The following is a 26,790-nucleotide window of genomic DNA, read 5'->3' as shown; positions in this document are numbered from 1 at the left end:
GGTTTAAAATATAATAATAGCAAGCAAGTGAGACAAATTTGTCTCATTTGTGAGACAAAATGCGGGCTGGCAACTTTTTTCAAAAATGCTGGTGGGGAAAGAGTTAAATGGTATAACAGATGTCTTAATTATAATTTTAAGAGGTCTTAAATTTGGGGATGGAAAAACAGCAATTGTGTCACATTTTAATATAATTATTAAACTTCAAAAGAATGTCTTTATTGAACGTTAGCGCTGCAAGCTTTAAAGTAACAGCACTGCTGCACGTTCTACATGCTTGTTGTTTCAGAACAGTTTGAATTCAATAAGTAGTGCACATTTATGCAAAGTGATTGTTTATGATACATTTTTTATGAATTATGACAATGTTTACTTTATGGTGTTTATACTGTAATATGTTGAAGATAGTTGTAAGAGTGCATATTTAATCTTTGGGTCAGTCAGATACATTTCAAAATAAGAGTACTGGTGTATTTATCGATGGTCGATTAAGCAAGGTCATCATTATGGTGCATGCGACTCATGCGTAAAACACATGCAGCGGACACACAAGGAAAAATTATGCAAGCGCGCCGTAGTTGTAAGTGTATTAATGTCTTCAAGCCATGCAATGGATTTAGGTAGGTTAGTCTTTTATTTCAAAACAATAAACCCTCCAAACAAGGGATTTTACTGAACATAAGAACTACTTGTGTACACGTCACAGTGAAAGTAGAATAAACAAGTAATAAGATCCTGGTTGATGATTGATTATCTTCCAGCGCTGTTTCAGCTGTGCTCATATTATATGGTGCATGGTAAATCAAGACCTGTCAATCTGAGCTACAAACCAAACCAATCCAACCGCTCTTCAGTTGTAAAACATCGTCCGATTGGTCTCTACACATCGTCCCTACTCACCATACCTGAGATCCGGTTTCCGTTGGTTGAACTTTTAAATGGCATTGGGAAAAACTGTGTCATGATCACAATGCTGCGATCAGATCCCTTAAGTCCTAGCTTTAGCCAAGCAGCTTGTCATGCCACTCCGTGATCTATGCATTGTTGTCTTGTGTTGTGTTTGGGCTTATTTGAGACCACCTGCTCTAAATAAAGATACATGATTTACTAGTTTACTGTTTTACTAAGTTACAAACCAAAACTTGACACAAAAGCATCATGTGTATACTTGTTATACGTGCGTCGGCTGCGCTTTTTCATACAAACACATACAAATATGCTTGTATTCTTCTATTTGAGACATTTTCAGCGATACATGACACAAGTCTGTTATGTACTATGATTTTACAGATCACATTTTCATGTGAAGCAGTTTTTCACGCTATGAAAATAAAGCACTTCTAATATGTCAGCAATTTTTAAGGGCACTTGTTAAGTTATGGTCATATTCCCTATATTCACTGTAAAGCCAAGCTTAAGCTTTAAAATTACGCCTATTTTGTGTTGGTAAAGCAAGTGGTTAAGCGACATGATTACTTGGTAGCGGCCACACTTCGGATTTAAGAGGTTAAGGTAAATGATTAATCAATTCATTTAATTTAATCCATGATCGATTATGGGAATACATGTAAATTGACATCCCTAAATTGGACATATTGATTTTATTTGTGCAGGTCATAAAAATATTTTAAAAAGTCTTCAATTTGATTAAATTTGAAACTGCAGATACCATGCATGTACTGTTGCTTGAATTTCCTTATTTTTCTTGTCTTTTATGTCTGTAAATGTTTTTCTTTCTGGTTCTCAGCTTACTAAGCAGTGACAAACAAGGAGTTTTTTCAGGCAACACATTTTCTTGCTCCATTTGAGAGGTGCTGGATATTTAAGGAAGCACAAAGATTGCTATTTTGGATCCCATTTAATTCCTCCTGCCCAGTTCCTTTTATATCTCAATGATTGAATTGGTTTTCAGTTCCGTTCTGAGCTGCGAGGGCAACCCTGGGATGTCTACATTGGCTATGAAGATGTCCGTATCGCACACGGTAGTCTGAAACAAAATCTACTGTTAGTTTAGATTGCGAAGGCACTTGCTGTTTTTTTTTTTTGTTTTTTTTTCAGAATGCACAGTTATCAGGAGTTGCCATGGGTTACCATCAGTAGCTGTTTGCAGCGTTGGTATCCGTCTGCTCCGAGTAGGTGTTCCTTTTGATCTCTCCCTCGTTGCTAAGGCTGTCTGTATCTGGGACACTGCAGACTCTTCAATGTGGGAGCATTTTGTATGACGCCACCATCCACAGAGCTAGAATTAACCTTCGAAATGCCTCCAAGAAAGATGGATAGATGTGTTGTGATACTTGTTATAGCCAAGTATACACATACTGTAATGTGAGCAGTGGTATTTTATATAACAGAATGATCATTAAAGAGAATTAGACTTCGTGTTGTAATCGAAAACGCTGGTGTAATGTTCGGTAAGATGTCAGTGAAAGTTGGAAAATATAAAACAGTTGGCTCTCTATCTTAAGGCAATCATACATATACATATACATATACATATACATATACATATACACATACAAACCTAAAATGCTGCATCTGAGTAGCAGGTGTAGTTCTGGCCCTTGTCCTTCTGTCTGCCCAGGGGCTAAACCCATTTCTGACTAATATGTTGTCTTAATTAAGTCTGTTAATAATATCACGCTACACACACATACAGTATGTATAGCCTACATACAGCTGCCATCTATGGCTGCAATTAGTCCCTATATTCGTATGTAGTTAGTATTGTAGAAATACACAGATATAGAACTTTTGGCCAATACAGATTTTTATGTTATGGCTGAAATTATATGCAAGTAATCAGAGTTTCCGCTAGAAAAAAATGGTGCCGGTCAAAGTGACCGGCAGAGATTTCGTTTTCCGGACATTTTGATGATATGCCGGTCAAATATTGCCTCTTAATTAGTCAAGTTGAGGAAAACTGGAGGCAGGCTATGTAACTTAAAAAAAAAGACATAATCAGGCCGTATAGAACGCAACATGTTTATTAGCCTAACTTTCAAATAGACGGAAAAAAAAAACATGAACGTCCGATTGGCGTCAATCAACGCCAATTGTTTTTACTATGGTTTCACATTCATAGTTTAACAAACCAATCCCCCTTCCCCACATAAAATATCTGAATATCTCGCGGTGTAAATAGCCGCATTTTCATTTAAATATCGATAAAAAACTATTGCGAAATGACGGCGTTTCCATTAACCGATGTTATATGCGACTAAACGTCCTTTTTTCTCTCACGATAAGTCATTTAAAAAATCACGGCAACGGACGTTGGTTTATATAATATCACTGCCACCGCATTAGACATTATTATTATGATTAATGGAAGGAGACGTGGCGTGTTATCCAAGCATTAATGGCAGGGAAAGACCCTTGTACTGCGAACGACACATAAGGAGTTTCTGGGTGTTTCGCCCTCATTTCTGCTCCGAGGTTTTGATTGTGGCATTTATTTGAGATTTAGAATCCAGTATTCCTATATAGGCTAATTATTGTTTCTTTTATGAATTTAATAAAGCACTCTGTCTCGTATTCTGTCCAAACGATCCATGTAGGCTACTTTTGTCCATTCGTTTTTCCTTTTTTAACCCGTAATTGAAAAACGAAAAATGAACGGTTGTTGTCTTTTTAAAACGCAAAGTTGAACACCAAAATTTTAATTTGAACTGGCTACACAAACTGCTGCGCAAAAAAAGTAAATACCGACGCATTTTCTGATTTTTGTTTATGACTTTTTGCCCCTTTATTAAACATTTAACATATTCACAAATTAATATGGAAAACATGTAGATTTTACTGGTTTTCAAAGGCCAAATTAGAACCTGGAATTGATGTTTTTCCCGCAGTGCTGAATGAGAAGAGCCATTAATAGCCTATTATAAATAAACTATTGTTTTCTAAGTGTCGGCTAAAATCACATCTCCATCTCCGCTGTTAAGCAGATGCGCTTTTAGAGAGAAATGCACCTTTCATACAGATTAGGTACATAATCAGAAGGTATTAGCTTTCGATTCGAATTTGTTCGTTTTAAAGTGGACATTTCAAGCTTTAGCCTAGGCTATATTTTGTTTCAATTCTCACGCTCCAGTTTATGGAGATCATGAAAGTGCGTCTGATTTTTTATTTTTTATTTTACAAAAGCACAACGTTTTCTTGTTATTGTGAGTTTACACAAATAAAAGTAGTTGAGAATAATGTATTATTATTTTCTGTATGACCAGAAATGACAGAGTATTTTAAGTTGTTTCCACTGTTAATAGGAAAATGCAAGTGGTCACGCCCGCGCCTCCGTGCCATGCAGTGCGCGCTCCACACTTAGCTTTGTTCCTTTTTTGCATAAAAGCGTCTTCTAAATATAGCTTATTAAATGTTATAATATAATAAAATAATATAAAATGATTATTATTTGCCTAGCTATACGTGGACCTCAAACACACCGCGTCTTCTAAGTCAGGTGACTGCAAATGCGCAAAAACTGTTTCCATTGCAGTTTTGCGAAATATTCCTTTTTCGAATTGCCTGAAAAACCACCTCATGCGAGCATAAAAACGTTCTTGCGATAAACGGGAGTTTTTGCGAAATTAACGTGTTTCCATTGTGCGTATTTTTAATTCGCAATTTCAATTTGAAGGGTAGCCTAATGGAAACGCGGCTAGTGTCTCTCCGCAACTTGCAATGCGCATAAGCCGCGTAACCTTGTTCTCCGCAAGGCGACTTCGCTGCTTCGTCTTGATCCGATTCTGCTTTTTCTCCGGTGGTGGTGGAGCTGTCTGGACATCTGAGGCTTCAGGCGTTCCTGATTCACCATCGTCCGTCGCGTCTGGCCTCTGAAAAAAGCTTTTACGGCTAGTCTGCCTGGGCCTGGCCATATTTGAAACGTCTCACTCATTCGTTCGTTGTCGTTGTTTAGGTCTATATTACAGCCGTTTTAGGCGTGCGCTTTATTTGAAATGCAGCATGCGATGTTGTTTAATAACTTTCAAACGGTAGAGCCTGTTCCTTTATAAAAGCCAAAGGTCGGTGTATTTTTGTTTTATACATTTTAGGCTTATTCAGATTGTGTTAGGGGGGCGGGATTATTAGGTCATTTTAATCGGACAATTTGACCGGAGAGATTTAATTTTGTCGGACATTTCATTTTTTTTCCGGCCAATGTCCGGTAATTACCGGACAACGGAAACCCTGCAAGTAATATCACACAAGCAAATAAGTGCTGCTGTTATATACAATTGTATGAAAATAGTATAAATTATATAAAAAGTTAGTTTCCGTTCTCGAATTTGGTTGGTCAAGCAGAGTTCCAACTTTTAATTGTTTGCATCACTTCACTTGTCTGTGTTTGCGCTTTCTAGACTTACAGTCTATGGGCCCTATCTTGCACCCAGCGCAATTGACTTTGTACACCGACGCATGTATCATTCCTATTTTGCACCCGCGCAAAGCGCGCTTTTCCCTCCACAGATGCACGTCGGTTAAAGTGTAAATTGCAGGTTACATTTTTCACGAAGATAATGCAATGTGTTTATTAAACATAAAGATAAGAACCGCCCACCATTGTTTTTTTATACCAAAATGCTGAATATAATATGAAAAGTTGGCACTTTTAACAGTGGTTTTAACCGCTCCCGCTCCCTTCCACTAGATGGGGCGTGACGTCATAAGAGGAACTCACTAGTAGAGTTACCGGCATAGTCATAGCTATAGATGCCTTACATAACTACAGAAAAGTTGGTTGTATGTTTTATTTGATAAAAAAATTATGGATAAAATAACTCCGCTGTAAACATACTCGTGTGTGCTGACTTCAAGGGGACCGTGATCCTGCCTGAAATGAGAATAAGCTATTCGCAAAACAAACGGGTTCAGGCACCGGGTTCAGGCACGTCAGATCAGCCGGTCACAGGTCGAGCTGTTCCACTAAACTCCATAACGCGTTCACCTCACGGCAGCACATACTCTCCACTGCTGATTCAATTGGGTGACATAGCCCACACAAACACAGTGATGGGGACATCGATCTCTCTTTTTCTTTTCTGACAATAAACATCGCTAATTAAATCGTGAGAAATAGCGTGGATTGAGGAAGGGTATTACATGACGTTTGAGGCGTCGATGAGACTAGCGATTGGTGCCTGTGCAGTGTGTGCATCTCTACAGCTCTGATTTGGACTGACACCATGTAAGTAAATAATGTCTTCAGTCGTTGTCCCTCCTTGCTATTCTACATGACGGCAAACTTTTGAAAAGACTGGCTTGTTCCCTTATATTATCGGGGTTAAGTTTGCACCAGGCTAGCCTAGATTAGCTCTAACGTAGCTACTCACCAGGACACATGGCCAACCCTCCACTCATTCTCCTCACACCAAGCATTAATAAAATTGTAGGGCTGTGGTCCATAAAGAATTTGATGGTTTCCCACATCCTCAGTCGTTCTCCAAATAGCCATAATACAGTAAGAATCTAGCAGAGTATGGGTTGCGAGTTCCTCTTATGACGTCATCACCAGTTACTGAAAAAACACGCTACCTTTGAAGAAACCCCAATAAATGTTATTTTAACGCATTTTAAGACCGAAATAATTAAATATATACATATAGAGCACTTTAATTTACACATTAATTGGCTGTGGTGGTTTTGGTGGCATGAACTAAGAAATACACTTGCGCTCCCGGGGGCGGTTCAGCGCAAAGAGGAGGCGTGTTCTGGCGCAAACGTTCCCTGATGCTATTTTGCACGTTTAGAAAACAATTCCGCCACTGACCGAAAAAAAACTAGTTTAAAGTCAGTGGCGCGTTGCGCATGTTATTCATATGCTATTTTAAGAGCGCATGCTTGGCCATAATCAATGTAGCGTGTGCACAACGCGCATACACTTTGATTCTCTCATCTACACAGAAGCAGCAGTTTTCATTTTTGCAAATCATACATTTAGATAGATAGATAGATAGATAGATAGATAGACCCCTTTTAGATTTGCGCCAGGCGCAAGAGTCATTTATCCCGCCGGGAAAATAGCAACAGCGCCCAAGACCCGCCCACAAAGTTACTTGCGCTTTGCGCTTGACACTTGCGTTTCAGATCGTTAAAATAGGGCCCAATGTGTTAGTGGTGGGGTTTCAGTAACATAAGTGATTTGTTCAAAAACATTGATTCATTCTGGAATGAAGCAAGTGAATGTCTTTAATGAGTGAATCATTCTTTTTCATTTATATTATTGTTAATATTGTTATTGGCCAAATTGTCCAATTTTTTGTGATCGGTATTGGCAAAATATATTATTGGTCGACCTCTAACCATTATTATTTAATAATCTGAAGGTTCCTGTTTTTGTGAGGGCTTTGATCTTTGGATGTGATGAATTAGATTTAATTAGAGTTTTTGTGCAATAAAAGTTATAGCAATTTAGTCAACTTATATTTTAATAAATTACATTTAACTAGGGTTGGGTATCGTTTGAATTTTAACGATTTTGATTCTGACTCTGCTTATCGATTTGGATTCTTATCGATTCCTAATTTCGATTCCAACAAGGTAAAAAAAAACGTAGATATCATTCACATTATTTCTAAGTCTTATTACAAAACATATCATTGTAGCTGAATACCATGAACAAAAATCAACAGGCTAAAGAACACTTACACAAGAAACTTTTGCCTATGGTTTAAAAATACCTTAGTAAAAACAACTAGCCTAACTAATAAAAACTTCCGGCATTATTAAAGACAAGTAAATTTATTTCACAAATAAATACAACTGAACAAAGATATGACCGAAATAAACAGTGTTTTAAGAAACAGAAACTTTATAAATAAATCAAGAACAGCGAGTGAATTTTCTCTGTCTTTTGTTGTTTGATTAATGTTATTATAGAGACGGTACTAGCAGGAATATTAGGCTGCAGTCACTTTAAAGGGGTCATGAACTGAGAAATAAAAATGTCCTTGAGGTTTTGACGTATAAGAGGTTATCATATTATAAGAATATCCTGAAAGTTTAAGAACTGAAAACTTTCTTGTTAGTCCAAAATCAGCTTTTATTGTTACCAGGGCCAGTGAACGACTCATTCTGGAATGGGCCTCTTTATGACTTAATAAGGTAGTGAAAGACCGCCTCTGCAGAAGATCATCAACTTTGGCCCCGCCCACTGGCGTTAGTGAGATGAGGAAGAGAGAAGAGCATAGAGTCACTCACTGGACTAAAAATAACATTACCTTCAGAAGGATCCTAATGCTAGGAATGTGGATCTTTATTTTCAACAATGTGAATGTCTCCAGTTGAACATTATTTATTCATATTTGGTACATTTCACTTGATTCTTTGGTAAATCAGTCCCCAAAGAAGCGCAGGCTTTACAGACAGTATTGCCACAACATGTAAGTAACCCTGTTCATTCTAATGCCTGATCTGTGACCAGTGATTTCTGATGAAATTATTCATATAGCTACAGTCAGATGTTCTTCTTTCTGTCAGTAAATCAAAGCAGTGACTAAACGGTCAACTTCACATTGTTTTTCTTAGTAGGGTGTAAATAATCAGTTATTTAAACTGACTGAATTATAGAAAGCGATCAATGAACGCTTCGTTAACAATAGCTGGAGCTGTCAATCAAACAGCGCTTGTTTATCAGTGACTGAGTTCTGGACTCGCGCCAAAACTCCCGTAATAATCAACAAATCTCTTTTTTACATTGTGTTTGTTATGATGAAAGCTTTCATTAGTGTGCAGAAATCGAATTGCAATGACGAGATCGCTGAATACATGTCTGTGATTGGCTATGCTCATCAATGCAACCTTTCATGCCACGATCTAAAAATAATGCCATATATCTAATTGTAATGCTATAATTATCACTTTTCGCCAGTAAGAGCTGTAATAGCAAAAACGTGCTTAAAGTTTTTGAGAGGGTTCCACGTGAAATACTAGCTATTTCATATGCAAAGCTGTTAGCCAATCATAGCAGTGGGCGTTTACACTAAGTCTCACAGCAGACACGCCCCTTCAAACAGAACGTTCAAATCAGAGGCTAAAATCAGGGTAGGAAAAATGCCTTTTATTTCTAAATTCTGACCATTTTTGAAGTAAAAATCATACTAACAATGTAAGTGCACCCCAGGAAACATTATGAAACAATAAAACAATGCAGTTCATGACCCCTTTAAGAGCTGCACGGATCCAATATATTACACATGCGTTTTCTTTGTCAACTGTTTGCATTCACTTGAGACATAACCGACTGTGTTTACGAGGATATTTTGACATATTTGTGTGTATTTGTCAGTTCAAGTGCAAAAAGACTTGGAGGAGAACTCAGTTCAGTATCGCATACTATACTGTATGAGAGGCGTCTTGCGCTTGTCGTTTTGGATGTGTGCGCAGACCAGAAAACAGTGCGTGAGTCTCATTGTGCTTGAATGGTTTAAAATCACATTAAAATCACATTCTGTGTGCGCGCTTTGGATGTGCATGCAGATTTGTGTATAGTTTTGCACATCCTTAGTCAATACGGTGATACGGTCTCTGTTAAATCATGTACCCCTAGTTATGATGTGTAAACTTTATTTAGTTGGAGAGTTCTGTAAGCTCGGTCTGTGTTTGTGTTTATCTCACTGTTTGTTGTGAGCCCAACCCAGACCTGCAGTGCCTGCTCAATCACAAACACAACAACTCCTTTCATAAGCACCTCCTGCAACATTATCACCTTTACACAGAAGACGCTGCCATGAGGCTGACAAGAGCTTGAGTGATTTCACAGCCTAAGGCAAAAGTGTCTGCCTTTTGTTTTGCCAGAGTTGTGGCAACTTCTTTACTCCAAATTATTCCCAGTCTGACACATTAACTAAATGGCATCGATTACCATCAGCTCATCTTGAGAACTGCTGTTTGTGGGTTTTTTTCCCTTTTTTTTTCTTTCCCTCGCTCAGGTTTGATTTAAGTCACACATATTGTATTTCTCACTGTACAGATTTGAAGTCGACTTCATCGGGGGGTATTTTCCACGTTTGATATACTTTTAAAACATTAAACACCTTAGCGGTAGCAGCGCTGTATTATGTGAACACCAATCTGTTTTTCATCAGACATTTTCCTCTGCGCTTGCTGTCCTTTGATTCTGGCCTTGTTTACTTGCTTCGCTTGTAGGCAAGGCAAGATCTCTGAAAATCGATTCTGAAGCATTATGTTGTAGCTTTCCCTCGTTGTTGACCTCATATTTATTATCTTTCGGCACACAAAACAACGTAATAACTGCTGGGCCAGTTCTTTGGTTGCATTGGATATGTCAGCCTGTGTATTATTACTGACAAACCTGTGTTCGCTTACATAGTCTGTGCTAGCGAAATGCCATTTAAAGGTCTCTGTTATTCAGTTAATAATTAATAATTTTTTGCTGAAAAATTATCATGAGTTTGGTAACACTTTCTATGAAGTCCATGCTTATAATGAATTATAGCCCCATTTATATTTATTTATAAGTAAGTATTTATATTACTATTCTATAAATATATTTATAAAGACTCATTAAGACCTATACTGTATTATAAGAACAGTTATAGAACATGTTTATTTTTTAAAAATATTTATAAGTCATGCATTTGCTTTTTCAGTGTGCATGCTCATAATCTTTTATACACTGATTTATAAATGATCTAATATAAAATCGTACCAGAGACACTTGTTTGCTGTACCAATTAGTTATCAATTGTCTTTAATGGCTAATGTTTGCCTTAGAAGTCATGAATGGTAATTTTGAATAGTTAAAATCTATATCTCCTCAGCCATATACATGGTATAGCAGTTTGAAATGTATAAAAAAAAAAAAATTCAGTGTTTTTGCTAGTAAGTAACATTAAAAAATATTTATTTTATTTTATTTTTGACATTAATGATTTCTGTTTTTTCTTTTTATTATTATTGTTCATTAGTTACATTTATAAATAAACAACTTAAAATGTATAATGAGCACATTTTCATGATTTCTTAACATTTGCTTTAGGAAAATTGCATCCTATGTTTTCACTGTACTTAAAGCTATCAATGATGCATAGAGGTTAGTAACTGTATTATAAACACAACACGGCTATTAATAACAATATATTCACTTATTTGACAGAAATAAATCTGAAATACTAAAAAGTCATTGTAACTATAATATAATAACATTATAACAATGCAGGCTGCATCTTTATAAACACATTCCCACAAGACTGACTAATTAATACTTATAAATCAGTGTATAATGGATTTTGAAAAAGCACATTGAAAAAGCAAATGCATGACTTAAGTAATTATAAAAAAATATATAAATGTAACTATAACTGTTCTTGTAATGCAGTATATGTCTTAATGAGTCTTTATCAACATATATATAGAATATTAATACTTATAAATAAGTATAAATGGAGCTATAGTTCATTATTCATGGTCTTCATAGAAAGTGTTACCATGAGTTTTAGCACATGTGGTTGCTAGGGTATTTATGGTTGTTTCTAGGTTTTAATTCCCAGTTTGTGATTGGTCTGTCAGGATTATTACATAAATGCCTGATCACAGTTATTTGTGATAACCATGCTTTAAATTTAAAAGGCTTAACATGCAATGTGAACATAAAGTGCTGCAGTGTTACTTAATTCATATAATTGCAAATCTTTATGTTATCATCCAAAGTCAATGACACACCACTGAAGAGATATAATAAACCACTTGCTCTTTTTCTAAGGGAATGAATAATTTGTTGAAAAACTATCATGAAGAACATAAGAAATTCAAAGGTCTTCTTTCATGTGAAATAAAGGCTTATGGGTTTTATTGAACTGCCTTAATATGATGTATGAAAGAAATGAGCACAGAAATGTATTACTAATGCATAGTAAAAAAAATTATATTACTATAATATTACAGTAATATTATAATATTACAGTATAACAGTTTGGCTGGTTTCCAAAAAACAACATTGTGGACATAATATATTTGTAACTCATGCAAATATATTTTATTTTATCCTAAATATTTATTGTAAATGTATTTGTTTATACATCTGTGTGATATTTGTATTACAAAGCCTTAAAGTCCCCCTGTAGTCAATAATTGTATCCCTTAAAACTCATCTTTGATCACCAAAATGACATATTTAAACGTTTTTTTTTTTCTGTGAATTTTTTTTCATACCTTAAAATAGCTTGAATGCAACACTACACCCTTACTTCACGCGGACCATGAATATGCTAATTAGCCCCGCCTCCACTCACACCAGCTCACAGATTCACTCTTTATTGTTCATTCTGAGGTCACTCAGCCCCCCACATGCTCCAACATCACGCAAAATAGTCTCATTTGTTTGTGCCGGTAAAAAAATTGTTTGTGCTGCTTCGTTTTTTAAAATATTAGACACTGAATTATAGATGATGACGTCACCAGCCCCCGACCTGTTCCACATTCACCCAAAAAAGGCTAGTCTTCTATGAATTTGACCCGTCAGATTCTCTGACCCTACTGTAATGTTACCAATTTATCAATATCTGATCAATATGCTTAATAAAATAGAAATGGGAGATGGTCATACATCACATGAGTCACTTTATTGAACATTACAGTTATGAATAAATAGAGCGGTCACATTTTTCGGTAGCTATGAATTTGACCCGTCATATTCTGTAATCTCAGAGTAATAGGCCTATGCATTTGTAAGGAAAAGCTCTATGATCTCCAACATTATTGGGTAATTATAGTTAATAGTAATAAGAATAAAGATAAGCATATGTGTATCAGACAATGAGAATATTTTATACAAAACGAAACCATCATTAACACAGTCCGGCAACAACAGCGCAGCATAATGTTGACACCAAACGGGTGTTGACGCCTAATTAGGCAGAAAATGATCCCAGACGTTCCAACATCGTGAGACGTGATCGGCTCAGAATGCATTTTCAATTTGCACATTGAATTTGGCAACATTCATTGCGGGACATTTAATGAAAATGCAATCGTTCAAGTGTCTTAAATGTGAGTGTAAATGCAATTAAGGAAAATTTTGCTACAGTTTTTGCTTGAACATGTTAGACATATCTTATCATTTCTGTATTACATTTTCATTTTGCAACTTATAAAGCGTTAAAATAAGTGTACATATTAAACCTAGTGTATGAAATGGCAAATGTAAATTTATATAATTGATTTTTCATTTTCATTTTGCACCAACGTTGCACAAATGTAAAGGAAAATGTAAATTTAAATACAGAAATGCATTGCCATTTTACACATTGCATCGTCATTTTGCATATTACATTTCAAATTGAATATTGCTACCCAAATGCTTCCATAAGAAACACCAGGGATTTCAAACCGTGTTTTTGAGACAGTCTTTTTTTTCACTGCAGTTTTAAGGAGAAAATATTCAGCAATGGTGCTGACTTATGAATTTGCACATAGTTTGTCTTAAAGCACATTAAAAACACCACATAGACATATAAACAACATTAAAAACTTGATTTTCACCACAGGGGGACTTTAATATATTGCAGTCTATTGCAATAATTTGTCACGATTAGCACAGCACTAACAAAGACCCTGACCAGAGAAAGATTAATAGTAATTGCGGCTCCATGTGGAACTATCATCACCTAATATGCATTTTACTATACCTCTAATCTCGGACTAACATTTCACTGTTAATTGAGATCATAAAGAGGCTCTGTGTACAAAAAGCCATTTGAAATGACATTTTATAAACCACTAACTGTCAGTGACATAATTAGTCATAAGCTTTCGATAATTTTCAGAAGACTATGGAAAATAAAGGTCACCCTGTGTAGAGTCTATTACATTACCCCGTCTCTCTACTTCTTAATCAGTGAGATGAGATGCACAGAATGATTTGTTTATTAAAGGGAATATTATGTGACAGCTATGACAAAAATCCATTTTCAATTTGTGCTGTGGAAATCTCTAATATAAGAATAAGACACACTTACAAACAAACACGCACAACATAAGCTGTATCTGAGTAGCAGGTGTAGCTCCGACCCTGTTCTTTTCATTTCTGCCTGAAGCTAAACCTCATTTCCTAGTTATTTTCCTGTTTCTTAATTAAATTCCGAAGAGAGTGTGTATGTTTGTGCCATCTGAGTAGTGCACAGCTGAGCTAATCTTTATTGTGCGTTATATGGAGAAGACAGAGATATAGTACTGAGCTTCTGTTGTTCAGTGGAGTGTATGTGATTGAAAAGGGCTGTGCGAAAGTATTCAGACCCTTCAAGGATTAGTTCACCCAAAAATATACATTCTGTCATTATTTACTCACCCTCATGCCGAGCAAAACCCGTGTGACCATCTTCCATGTGACACAGATGGAGATATTTTGAATAACGGGATTTCTTGCTCGTTTCCATGCCTTTACAATGAATGGGGACTGAAGCGTTCAAGCTTCAAAGGATGCAAAAGCACTGTTCATGTATTATTGTAGTAGTCCATAAAACTTGTATTCCCAAATTTTCTGAAGCCATATGTGTAATGATAATCTTCCCCTCCTGTGAACTAGTTTTGTGAACTGGATCAACAATTAATTGAAAAGATGTTGATTGTTTTTCCAGGAGATTTAGGGCAGATGTCAAGATGTTAATTTCATTTTATTTTCCACGGAAGAAAGAAAATTATACAGGTTTGGAGCAACATGAAGGTAAAGTAAATAACAGAAAATAAACACCGAAACATTAAATTAATGAGTATAATCAACGTGTCATTATTCTTTATACAAACTAAAATATGCTTTATGCGTATGCAGTGTCCAATAAGTTGGAGATGCTGCAAATTGACAAATTATATGGTTGCCAATTTAGTACAATTAATCATGTTAAAAAAAAAAACAATGCATTAAGAAAGGAATCACATTTAATCATGTCCCCTGACCCCCGTACGCTACACACATCTTTAAATTATCCAGAGATTATATCATCCAGTGTTATTTTAGTATTATTTATTGTATTATTTATTGATGTTTTGAATAAGCTTTTATATTTTATATTTTCAGTGTTCAATTTAAATATGTTTTAGTAATTTTATGTGCTTTTGTAATTTGTATTATTTTTGTTAATATTTCTGTTTAGCTTCAAATTATTTTTATTTCACTTTTAGTTTGTTGTTTTAAATAAATAAGTTGACAAGGCAACATTTCATCAAACATTTATATTAGATTTTATTTCAGTTGTCAATAGTTTTAGTTAATAAAATGCAGTTTGTTTGAGTTAAAGTTAAACGTTTAAAAGTCAAAACAAATTTCATGGATGAGGATGTAAACATGTACAACTGGATTATACCTGTGAGTCATTATAACCTTTCCTAGATAAACAAAATTGTCACGGCTGCGGTATAATTATTCAGCTTGTTAATCGAACGGACAGCTGTGAAAATGAAGACTAAAGAGCATTCTAAGTATGTCAGAAATAATGTTAGACAAATGCTTTAGGAAAAGGTTAGAAAACAATGTCCAAGTCTTTGGATGTCCCAGCGGTGTTTGTTCAATTATGAAGAAGTGAAAACTATCACAAACCCCCCCAGACACCATCTAGAAAAGGTCATTCCTCAAAACTCTGCACAAACAAGCAGATATGTGTGAGAGAGGCCAGTGATCGCTTTGAAAGGGTTACAGAGTTCAGCAGTTGAGAACAAAGTAAAAGATGGAATGGGCAGTCAAGCATTATCATAGCGCCATATGGGAGGATGATGTTGCAAAAGAAACCAATTTGTCAGATTTTAGAATGTGTGTTTTTTTTTAAGGTAATGTTTTAATTAGTGTCTGAACGTTTTAGGAAAAAAATAATTAAATGAATAGTTCACCCAAACATGAAAATTCTGTCATGTTGTTCCACACTTGTGCAACCTTCTTTCTTCCGTCGAACCCAAAAGGTGAATTTTTAAATAATATTAAGGCTTTGAAAGGGAACTGGTTCTGTTGAGCCCCTGCTAAGTCTCTTTCAGGGCAAGTCTGTGCACTCGGTGGGCGTATTTGCAACACCTCTAGACAGCCATTTCAGGCATCCAAGACCAAGTCATATCTGTTTGAAATCTCAAAAACTGCTTGCCGAACTCACACTCAAAAAAATAAGCTGTTGAACGAACTTGCTTAAATTAAGGAAAACTTTTCCACGAAAATGAATTACATTTTCCCAACAAAATCTAATTTGTTTGAAATGATTTGTTGTATGAACTTAAATTCATTTAGTCATTCCTGCTAGATAAAGTTTTGTCAGGTTGACTACATTTAATTTTTGTCCTGCCTAAAATCGCCAACATTATAATTTTAGCTAATTTGACTCTCAATTATATCCAATGATAGAAGCTACTAGTGTTCAGTTTAATTAAAACCACTTTTTACAGAGTAATATTGAATATTACTTTTGCAGGTCTGCGAATGAGGTTTAATGCATGTATAGTGTGTACTGAGTGCCCACAGCCCTAAACTAAACACAGTCGCCACTCTTCTGCATAATGGTAACCACAAAATTCAAAAACATTACAGAAAGTCCTCTAAGTTTCTAACATAACTGAATATTAAACACTAACATTAACTAACAACATCTTTCCATTTACAGAAAAACACATAAAATAACACTTTAATCCCTAAATTTACCCTCCTAATGCAGTCCCTTGCAAAGCATGCTGGGAACTACAGATCCACTGCCCAGTTAGTTGTCAACAAAAGTGATTCATGTAGTTTTCACACAAATTAAGTAAGTAAACTTCAGTTTTAAATATATTAGGTTGATTGAACACAATTAAATTAAGTTGTGACAAAATATTAAACAATTGTGTTACTTTTGCTTATTTTAATTAATTAAATTTAACAAGAGGTAAAACTTCATTTTTTGAGTGCACAGTTAAATAACATATTTCAAATTAGCGACAACATTTTACATTAACTGACCCGTAAATGTTGTTTCTTAAGCTCAAAGGCTACGTTCACACTGTCAGTTTTTTTCATTGACAACCACATTTACTTGCAGGTGTGAGTCTGAAAATGTCCTGTTCAACAGCAGCTTGCAGTAGCGTCTGTATATGCAACAGGAGTGAAGCCCATATTCTCTTGGCATTAACATAGCGACAGAGACCAAAGTAATATCAAAGATGGTGACATCCGTAAAACTGAAAAGTCTTATCACTTCTGACACGACAAGAGTCCATTCGAGACGCGAGTTCATCTGTCAAATTTTTATTAACTGACTGCAGCTTTTATATCTTGGAGGAAAGGGGAGCATTTGAGTCGCACATAGAACACAAATCTGACTGGAGCACCTCCGGTGGAGAACAGTGACTGGATCTAAAACCTTCAGATGACATATACAGCTCATGTCTCCGTCGCTGTAAGTTACCGAAACCACACATGAAACCATGCAACACATGGTAGACACGCGTCTGTACAGTGCAGAGCGGCTCACTCAGACTGTATGATGTGACACAACTAGTTGTCCAGTCTGGTTGTGTTCACACAGCGCGGATTTTCAGATGAGAGATGCGATGAATTTACCAATTAGCGATTAGCTCTTATATTTAGAAAGCGGGACTTATTATGCCATATTGCAAGTTGCATTTTCTCCCATTCATAAGTAATGTAAGTGCACCTTCTTTGTGTATGTAAAGTCTTTGACTCCTGTCAAGAAGCTCCCTGAAAGCAGTCCATGCAGAGGTGAAGATTTATGAGTGAATAACTTGGTGTTAATTTGTTACTTGTACAGTACAAAGCTATCGTTTGGCTACAGAATGGATGAAAAAGAAATGCTGAAAAATATAGGGTAACACTGTTAGATAACCTGTTTCTGCAACAAAAAAGCCATTGTTGATCACAAAAAAATTATCAAAAACATTAGAGAGGTTTAAAGGGATAGTTCACTCAAAAATGAAAATTGTGTCATCACTTACTCAACCTCGTGTTGTTCTAAACCTGTATGGGTTTCTCTGTTCTGTTGAACACAAAAGAAGATATTTTGAAGAATGTCGGTAACCAAACAGTTGATGGACCCCATTGACTTCCATAATGGGGAAAAAAAAATACTATGGAAGTCAATGGGGTCCATCAACTGTTTGGTTACCGACATTCTTCAAAATATCTTCTTTTGTGTTCAACAGAACAGAGAAACCCATACAGGTTTAGAACAACACGAGGTTGAGTAAGTGATGACACAATTTTCATTTTTGAGTGAACTATCCCTTTAAGAACATAAAGTTGAATGTCCTACAATGTCAGTCTGTGAATCTTATTTTTCAAACGGCATAAGTGTCATCCTATTAACCTGAACAACCTGGAGTAAATCTGCCAGAATTAAATTAAAGGGCAAATTAACACCTGCAGTGTGTCTGAAGCTCTTACAAACACACCCCAGAAAGTGTTTGTCTTTGGAGAAAAGGGTGTTTCTACAAAATAATAAATTGTGGAGATTGAATACTTAATTGTTATTGTTAACACATATTGTGTGTGTGTGTGTGTGTGTGTGTGTGTGTGTGTGTGTGTGTGTGTGTGTGTGTGTGTTTGTGTGTGTGTGTGTGTGTGTGTGTGTGTTTAAGAATACTTTTACATTAATTTCACATTAAAATACTTTACTTGTAATGCTTTGAAAGATAGCATAGGAAAAAAAAAATCCATCAATGCATAATTTGTCCATTTAAAATGAATTAGTTGGGAGTCTAAATGCATTTGTAGGACATTGCTCATGTGCTTTCTCATTGAATTTGGGGTTTTGGCTACAAAAACATGGAACGGGGATAGATCAATTTGTCTAAGTAATTTAAAATTACAAAAGTAATTTAATGTCTTTGTAAAATAGATAAGACACCAAATTGCATTCAATCAGATGTGATTTATATTGCTTACCTTTGAGCTTTTCACTTATATTTCATTAAATGACTTGCATGCCCCTAAACACTTTGGTCTGAATGCAATATGACAAGTAAACCTTAAAGCATTTAATACCCTTGTTGAGTTTAAACTGTTTGTGGTTTCTGTGTCTATGTGTGTTGCAGATATATGATGGGAGTCAATCTAGGGGGTAAAGATCATTCATTCATGGACGATGGCTACCAAGTCAATCCCAAACTGGTTGTCATTGTTCTGAACACGCAGAGGGAATGGGAGAAGGTAAGATAAAGAGCCTTTAATCTTTATATCCCTCCCGAATCTTCATTTTCTTCTGTTAGCTTTGCCTTTAAGGGGATTCAGGAACCATAAGTAATCAATATTCTGTTTACTTGCTCAAAGCCTTTTTGTGACTGTGACTGAAAATGCACTGGGCTTTGCTATTAGTGAAAAAGAACATTTCATTTGTACTTCCCATTTCACAGCCCGGGGTTTTTTCATGCACATGACTTAAAACATTGTTTACTTAGTCATAAAGAGTCAAAATAGCCCTTATTAACGCAATGGTTTCATTACTGATTTATTGTGAAATTATTCCCAGCATTAAATTGGAGAAGAGTGCACATGTGTCTCCATCCAATTCGATTCTGCTGCTTATTGCCCTTTTTCGTTTCTCTCTCTATTTTGGCTATTAGCATATATTATTTGCTTGTTTTTTGTACAGTAATCTATTCTCTGTCTTTGCTCTCTTTCTCTAATTAGCTTTACATGTTCTCCTATTCTATCTCGGCGCTTCACACACTCGTTTTCGTAATCGTTTGCTCACTCATGCGTTCTTTTAATGAGTTGTTATTTCTCTGAGGTGTGTTGGATGCTGTGTGTTTTGACAGTGCCCTGCAGTGTGTGTGTGAAGACACACACACTCACATTAAAACCCTGCAGTGATTGTGTGAAAAGTGTGACACTAATCATTTCTCACTGCAGCGGGGCTAGAACAGGGTGTGAGCCGATCGTGTTATCGGAGCTTATAGACGAGCACACGTACATGATGGCACACACGACCATTGCGCAAAGACTACAGAGCACACACATGGGGTAAACTTGATACATTATGTTGTTACATGGGTTAGCTGACATGACATTTCAAGCAGTAACAGCGGTTAGGTGTGCTATCTAAAACTACTTTAAACAGCATTTTTCTGTTGTAATCAGTACGCATGCAGTTTTTAAGGCACAGTATGTAATTTTTGCCGCTAGAGGGCACATATTCAAAACAATAACAAAGGCGTAGCTTGATGACGCTGTGAAGGAGCGTGGAATGATGGGAGTTGTCGTCTTCACCTCCACTACTGATGGAAATCAATCCGCTGGGACTCACAAATCATGTTCATGGATGAGGTAATGAAATGAAGTTTTACAACCGTTAAGTTTGATCACATGATTTTTATTTCATTCTAATTAATCAGCTGCAAGTAACGTAATGTTAAATGCTAAATTACTACTCTACTGTAGGCTATTTAAATACACTGCCATAGACTTGTTCACTTGTTAGATTTGTTAAAGTCCCCTTGTAGTCAATAATTTTATCCCTTAAAATTCATCTTTGATCACTAAAATTACATATTTAAAAGTTTTTTCCTTGGAAAAAAATGTCTTCATGCCTTAAAATAGCTTGAATGTAATTTGCCTCATTTAGTATACTCAGTTATATGAATATGCAAATATTCGTTCCCACTCACCGTTCCCTCTCGCTCACCAGCTCAGAGATCCACTCGTTTACGATCACACGTTGACCTGATTGTTTACAAGGTAGTTTGTGACGTCAGAAACACCAGCGATTTCAAACTGCGTTTTTGAGACTGTCTTTGGTTCACTGCACTTTTAAGGAGAAAATACTCAGCAATGGTGTTGACTTATGAATTTGCTCACGGTTTGTCTTAAAGCATATTAAAACACCACATAGACATATAAACAACATTAAATGCTTGATTTTCACCACAGGGGGACTTTAAACAGTGTTAATTACCTAAGCAAACCAAGCTTAGTGGTTTACAAACCAAGTGCAATAATATATCATATATATCAGAATAAATTTATTACTAATATTACTTACTAATACTAATATTACTAAACTAATCAGATTATCTGTACTTGATTATTAATTGGTCAATAAATATATACATGTTACTTGCAGTTAATTAAGAAAAAAAGACTTTCAAACAATAAGACTAACCTTGTTAAGGTTTATAACCAATCCAAACAGTGGCTCAATTATCTAATAAAACCAAGCGGCAACCTCCCTGTCTCTCTCTTGAAACCAACACGGAAGTGACTTAAACTGCAATTCATCGATTGGCCGCTTGAGGCTGGTTGCAGAAAGGAGTCAAATCTGTATCTCCCCCATGTTAAAATGCCAAACTTTACAGCAGAAAAAAATATGTTTACAGCCTGGTGCAAAAAGTAGTTTTGGTCTATATAGCTAATTTTGCCCTTCATTACAACTGTGAGGGGGGTGAATTTTTTTATAACTCATCCATTCAAATTATATTAAGCCTTAAAGTTCTGCATAATTAAGGGCGTGGCCACTTGAGTGACAGGGGGATTGCCGCTGCTGTCACTACTAGCCGTTTGTCTGCTGTCTGTTAGCGTCACGTTACTACCTCAGCTAATTCCAGCTGCTGAACTTTGCATCTCTGCCATGTTAGTGCTTTTTTCGGGATTATTTCATACAATTTAATACATGCATTATACCTTCGCCCACTCTTTTGGATTCTGTCATTGTTGAGTATCGAGAGAATCAGCGCTGTTTTTCAGTTGTTTTCCTCTGTGAACATGCACTCATGGGTGTCTGACAATTTCGTTGCTTTTTGGAGTTTTCAGATTTAAAAATGTCTATAGATATAGAGGCTACACTCGTTCTGCGGTACCATTGCTCTCACGGAACAGATAGACTATATATGCTTATTTAATATTTTAGTGTTAAATAAAAAGTACCGTCTGATGAAATCCTGCAGGTGTCAGTGCTTTCTCCGTCGATGAAATAAATGCACATCCTTGAATGAGCGTGGATTTCTAGCGCATTTACTTGGACTTCTTAGGTAATATTTATAGTTTGACCCATTTGAGAGGCGGCCAAAATCAGAATTACTGATGCACAATTGTGTATGCACAATAATTACTGTCACAAGCTCACAGCAATATTGTAAGTTACTTCATAATACATTTTTAAACTAGCAGAATAATACAGCATCACAATACACAGTCTCACTTTCAGCTATGTCTTTTAACTATTATAGTATAATAACTAAACTCGATCACGTCGAGCTAGGCGGGTGTGTTTTCAGCAACCAGGCACCTCAGCTCCACCCATGTCCCGCCTCTTTGCCCATTTTTGGTTACCCTGGAGCAGGGCTCGCAAAATCGCCTGCCCGACGTCCCGGGGCTATATTGTTTTCCATTCGGGCTACCAAAATGCATAACCGGCCTGCCCGACGGGCTATCTGAAATACTGTTCGCTTCAGTCTTGTTATAATCAGATTCAGCGCGTTCTTCATCTTCAATCCGCAGCAGCGCCGAGCAGAGCACACGTCAGAAACAGAGGACAGGGTGTGTGTGTTCGTGTGTTCATCTGAGTCTCATTGGTCTGTCAATGTCAGAATATTTGAGATGACCAATCAAATCAAAGTAGGCGGGCTTTATATACACAGAAGCTTCTGAGCGCGAATTTGAGCAGAGAGCGACTCACTTCAGTTTACGGTCAAGTGCGAGATAAGATGTAAGTAGCTAAACTAAACATTTCATATTTGACAGTTTTTTTTAGGTCATAAATGTGAAACGAATGACAAAAATTATCAGACAATCGAATATACTTTTGTCGAATTTCGCCATTTTGAACTGAAAATAGGCCTATGTAACGTGACTAATAATTAGTTTGCTGTCATTGTGAGGGAACATTAACAGAGCATTAACAAAGCCGTTTTCATGTTGGGCACAAGATTAATAATGAATGTGTACATGTTGAGAATTAATATACAATTTGTAGCCTTCAGTAAATTAAGTTCAGCTTTAGGAGGGGAAGAGACAGGGCAAGATGAGGAGACTGAGAGAAAAAGAAAGAGTGATGGATAAGTGAGAGCAGGTATTGTAATGTAATGTACTTTTATTTATATAGCACCTTCCATCGACCGATAGGTGAACCAAGGTGCTTTACAACAGATTAAACAACAATGTAAAACAACACACCGAAAAACAAGTACAGTAATAGATAAGAGAATAAAAAACTAAAGTAAAAAATGAAAATAAATATAAAAGTATAAAAGTGCCACCATACTACTGGGTACTAAAAGCCATTTTAAAAAGATGCGTTTTAAGTCTTGATTTAAAAAAAAAAAAAGTAGATTATTGACAAATAATCTGCCCACTGACGTTGTTTTAAAGCTATTTCTTATCCTTTTTTGGCCTTAAAATGTCTTGAAATGGACATATCAGAAAAACAAAACAAAATTTAACCCACTAATAACCTTAAATGTAGGACCTCTTTGATTATAAAGCCCTGTCTACGGCCCTGTATTAGGAATAAGATCAATAATGAATGTGTACATACTGTGAATGAATTTAATAAACTTAGGCTACCTAGCTTTCCTAGTAGCTTTCAGTAAATTAATGTGTCTGAGAAAATGATTCATAAATCAACCTATCAGATGACCCTATGTTTACTTCACTGACAGACAAAAATGAAAAGCCTATATCAGTCAAAGCTCAGCTTTAGGAGGGGAAGACAAAGAGAATAGGAGTGTGACGCTGATGAGGAGAGAAAAATAATCAGCTGCCCACTTACATGGTTTTAAAGCTATTGTTATCCATTTTTTTTGGCCTTAAAAACATCTTAAAATGCACATATGTAGATCAGAGAAATCAAAATTTTCTCGGGGTACCCCCGAACCACCCTGACTGAGTATGAGTGCGTATTATACCCTAAACTAAAGTGTTACTTTAAAAAAAAAAAAGATCATACCCTCATTGGGGGCTGAGCCACAGACATGACTGATTCATGTTCCATACTTGTCACACACATTTCAGTTCAGTTAGAACCAGATGCATATTTGTTGATATTTTGTTTTGTGATTCATTGTTTTGACTCAAAACCAATTTTCTACATTGAAAATTGTCTTTTTATCTGGGCTAGTAAAATTCATTTCGGGCTACCAAAATCTGAAGAGTGCCTGCCCGGAGGGCTACCAGCGATTTTGAAATTTTGCGAGCCCTGCTGGAGTGACGCGCGGTGACGTGCTCCCAAGATGGCGACGGCAGGCTCCTCCCACTTTTAGCTTCAAAAATGCTCTTCAGAAACCTACGGGTGACGTCACTGGCACTACGTCCATATTTATTACAGTCTATGAATAAAACGCATCCAAGATCGGCAACTCTGTCTAGTCGAAGTTTGTCCCGAAGCTCTTTTTATCTAGGAAATCCCACACCAATACTGATCTGTGTTTGATTTCTCATCTTGTCCAAATCTCTCTTGGGTCATTTGATTCACCCATATGTTTACGTTTCTTACCAACTTATCTTTGGCGACAGAACCTGCTGCAAATGATAACGAGTAATTGTGGTCCATGACGACTGTGCGAAACAACAACAGTGGTGTGCTAGGAACTTCTACTTCCGCATATTTTCATGAGACTCACTGTGTCGCCATGCTTCTATAGCAGTAAAAGCAGAAACTGAGGACATGACTCCATCGACAGGTGACGCAATGAGGAGGGATGTTACACTGGTTAAAATTGCAAATTTCTCTGGATTTAAATGGTTGGAAACATTTGGGATAATGTAAATGCACAAGTGAACAAAATATATAACACTGTGCTTGTGCTTTTTGGATATTTTTATGCAAAAATCTTACATATTGTGCCTTTAAGACACTTACGTACTTTTGTAAAAATGAATTTTTTTATCCCGCAGGACCATTTAGACCCCAATATTATCTTGTTGCGACCAAAATTGTTTATTGTACAAAAAAAAAAAAAAAAAATCTTGAAATCCAACACTGACATTGATTAATATTCGGTTGTTAAGTCGTGACGTAACCACTCTCCGATAATACTCTTTCCGGGTCCAAAGTCCAGGTCCTCTCTACCTACCTACCGCTTTCGCTAGTGTTTTGGTTATTATTGAGTGTTTTTACAATGCCGCAGTGCTGTGTCCCGTGTCCCGAGCTAACTCACTTCAACCTCGTAAATCTTCTTTTTCATTGATGCCTGGACTCTACCCTTAATTATGCCACCTGAGTGATGAGCTACACTAACCACTCTGTTGGTGTTAAAGGAATTTAAACCCTTTTTGACCGCCAAGGGTGCCTCACTAAGAAGGACGTGATCGTAAATAAATTGACAGGTTCCACCATAGAGACAGAGCGCAACGCGTCATAATCTGAAGACCACGCCCACCAAGGGGGAAAACAAACCAACTGTCTCCATTGACTTTGCATTGCGAGAGGCTGCCTCCTTGTCATTTCTTGCTTCTAACAAAATACAGAATAATGCCTAAAAGCTGCTATGTGACAAGGTGTACAGCAAACAAGCTAAGAAACCCAGAAATAATTTTTCATAAGCTGTCGACCCCAAAAAACGAGCGTTTGAGGACATAAAAGTGGATACAGGCTGGAACGAATGGGTAAATTGTGGGATCCTGACACTCAGTATGCACTAAAATCCACTATGTGTGCAGTAAGTTAAACATTTGGTCACTGGTGAGTCAAATATCCAAATGTCAGTTTTATATATTATATTTCTGTAAGATAAACTATCCTGTGTTGCCGATTACGGTCTCCTCCGGCGGGCGTACGTTAGTTCTCAGAGTAATGAGACACGTGACGCTCTGTCTTAACTGCCTGTATCCACTTTTATGTACTAAACACTCGTTTTTTGAGGTCGAGAGCTAATAAAAACGTATGTCTGGGTTTTTTAGCTTGTTTGCTGTACACCTTGTCACACAGCAGCTTTTAGGCATTTGTCTGTCTTTTGTTAGAAGCAAGAAATGACAAGGAGGCAGCCTCTCGCAATGCAAAGTCAATGGAGACTGTTTGATTGTTTTCCCCCTGGGTGTGTCGGCGTGGCCTAAATACGCTCTGTCTCTATTGTTATTTCTGGACGAGAGGAGCGCTTGGACCCGGAAAAGGCTAAACGTCACGCGTGACGTCAGACTTAACAATCGGATTAGCATGAATCACAGAGGCCAAACAATGTGCGAAATTATTAACATGACATAGGCTGAATAAGGAAAACTGAGAATTTTGCGAATGCATAAACAGCAGACCAAGTGTGATTTACCAGCCTAACACATGGAACAAATACAGGGCCAAATATAATATTGGTATTAGTCATATTAGCAAGAGACAGATGAATTTGCATCAAAATACCATAAAGTTTGATTGGCCGGCCTTTAAAGTCATCAACAAAATATATAGAAAGAATTTTCTCCACCCTTTTAAAAATTGATAAGCACATTTTCATTTTTCTATCCTGACTGGGGTCGATTATATGGTTAGGTTAATATTTGTATTACCATATTTGCATTTAGGATTGTTTTTTTGTTTGTTTGTTTTCCTGCTAAAAGTAAAACCCCATCCATCAGAAAAGACCTGCAACTAATTTCTGGGTCAAAAATCACTAGTTGAGAACCTCTGATTTAAAATGTACTGCAAAAATGTAAGAAAAAAAAAACACTTGAAATCTTGATTAGTTACAGAAATGAAAATATAAATAATGAAATGGAAAAACAGAAGAAAAAAAAACAACTAATATCTACATATTGAAAAAACATTCTTGGATAACCTTATAAAAAAAATTAAAAAAAAAATCCAAAAAAAATCCTTTCCCTTTGAAACATCACTTATCAGGCTTATGCTACTCTGAATAATACCTGAACTTCGTATTTTGAGCACTTCTTGC

General features: G+C 36.3%; 1 protein-coding gene across 7 annotated transcripts in view; it reads left to right on the top strand.

Moving 5' to 3' along the window:
* Positions 1 to 26,790, top strand: part of grin2ab (glutamate receptor, ionotropic, N-methyl D-aspartate 2A, b) — a 108,854-nt gene that overhangs the window by 66,980 nt on the left and 15,084 nt on the right. For all 7 annotated transcript variants that reach the window (XR_014204534.1, XR_014204535.1, XR_014204536.1 and 4 more), the window contains exon 5: positions 19,009 to 19,123. Coding sequence is in view for 3 of the 7 variants with exons in the window: in XM_082164617.1 (XP_082020743.1) it covers positions 19,009 to 19,123 (115 nt within the window). In the remaining 4 variants the exon portion in view is untranslated. The remainder of the gene's footprint in view (positions 1 to 19,008; positions 19,124 to 26,790) is intronic.

This window comes from Leuciscus leuciscus (assembly GCF_965113295.1).
Source record: "Leuciscus leuciscus genome assembly, chromosome: 3".
Classification (NCBI taxonomy): Eukaryota; Metazoa; Chordata; class Actinopteri; order Cypriniformes; family Leuciscidae; genus Leuciscus; species Leuciscus leuciscus.
Note: the sequence above shows the minus strand (reverse complement) of the source record. Positions and strands in the feature narration are given on the sequence as shown.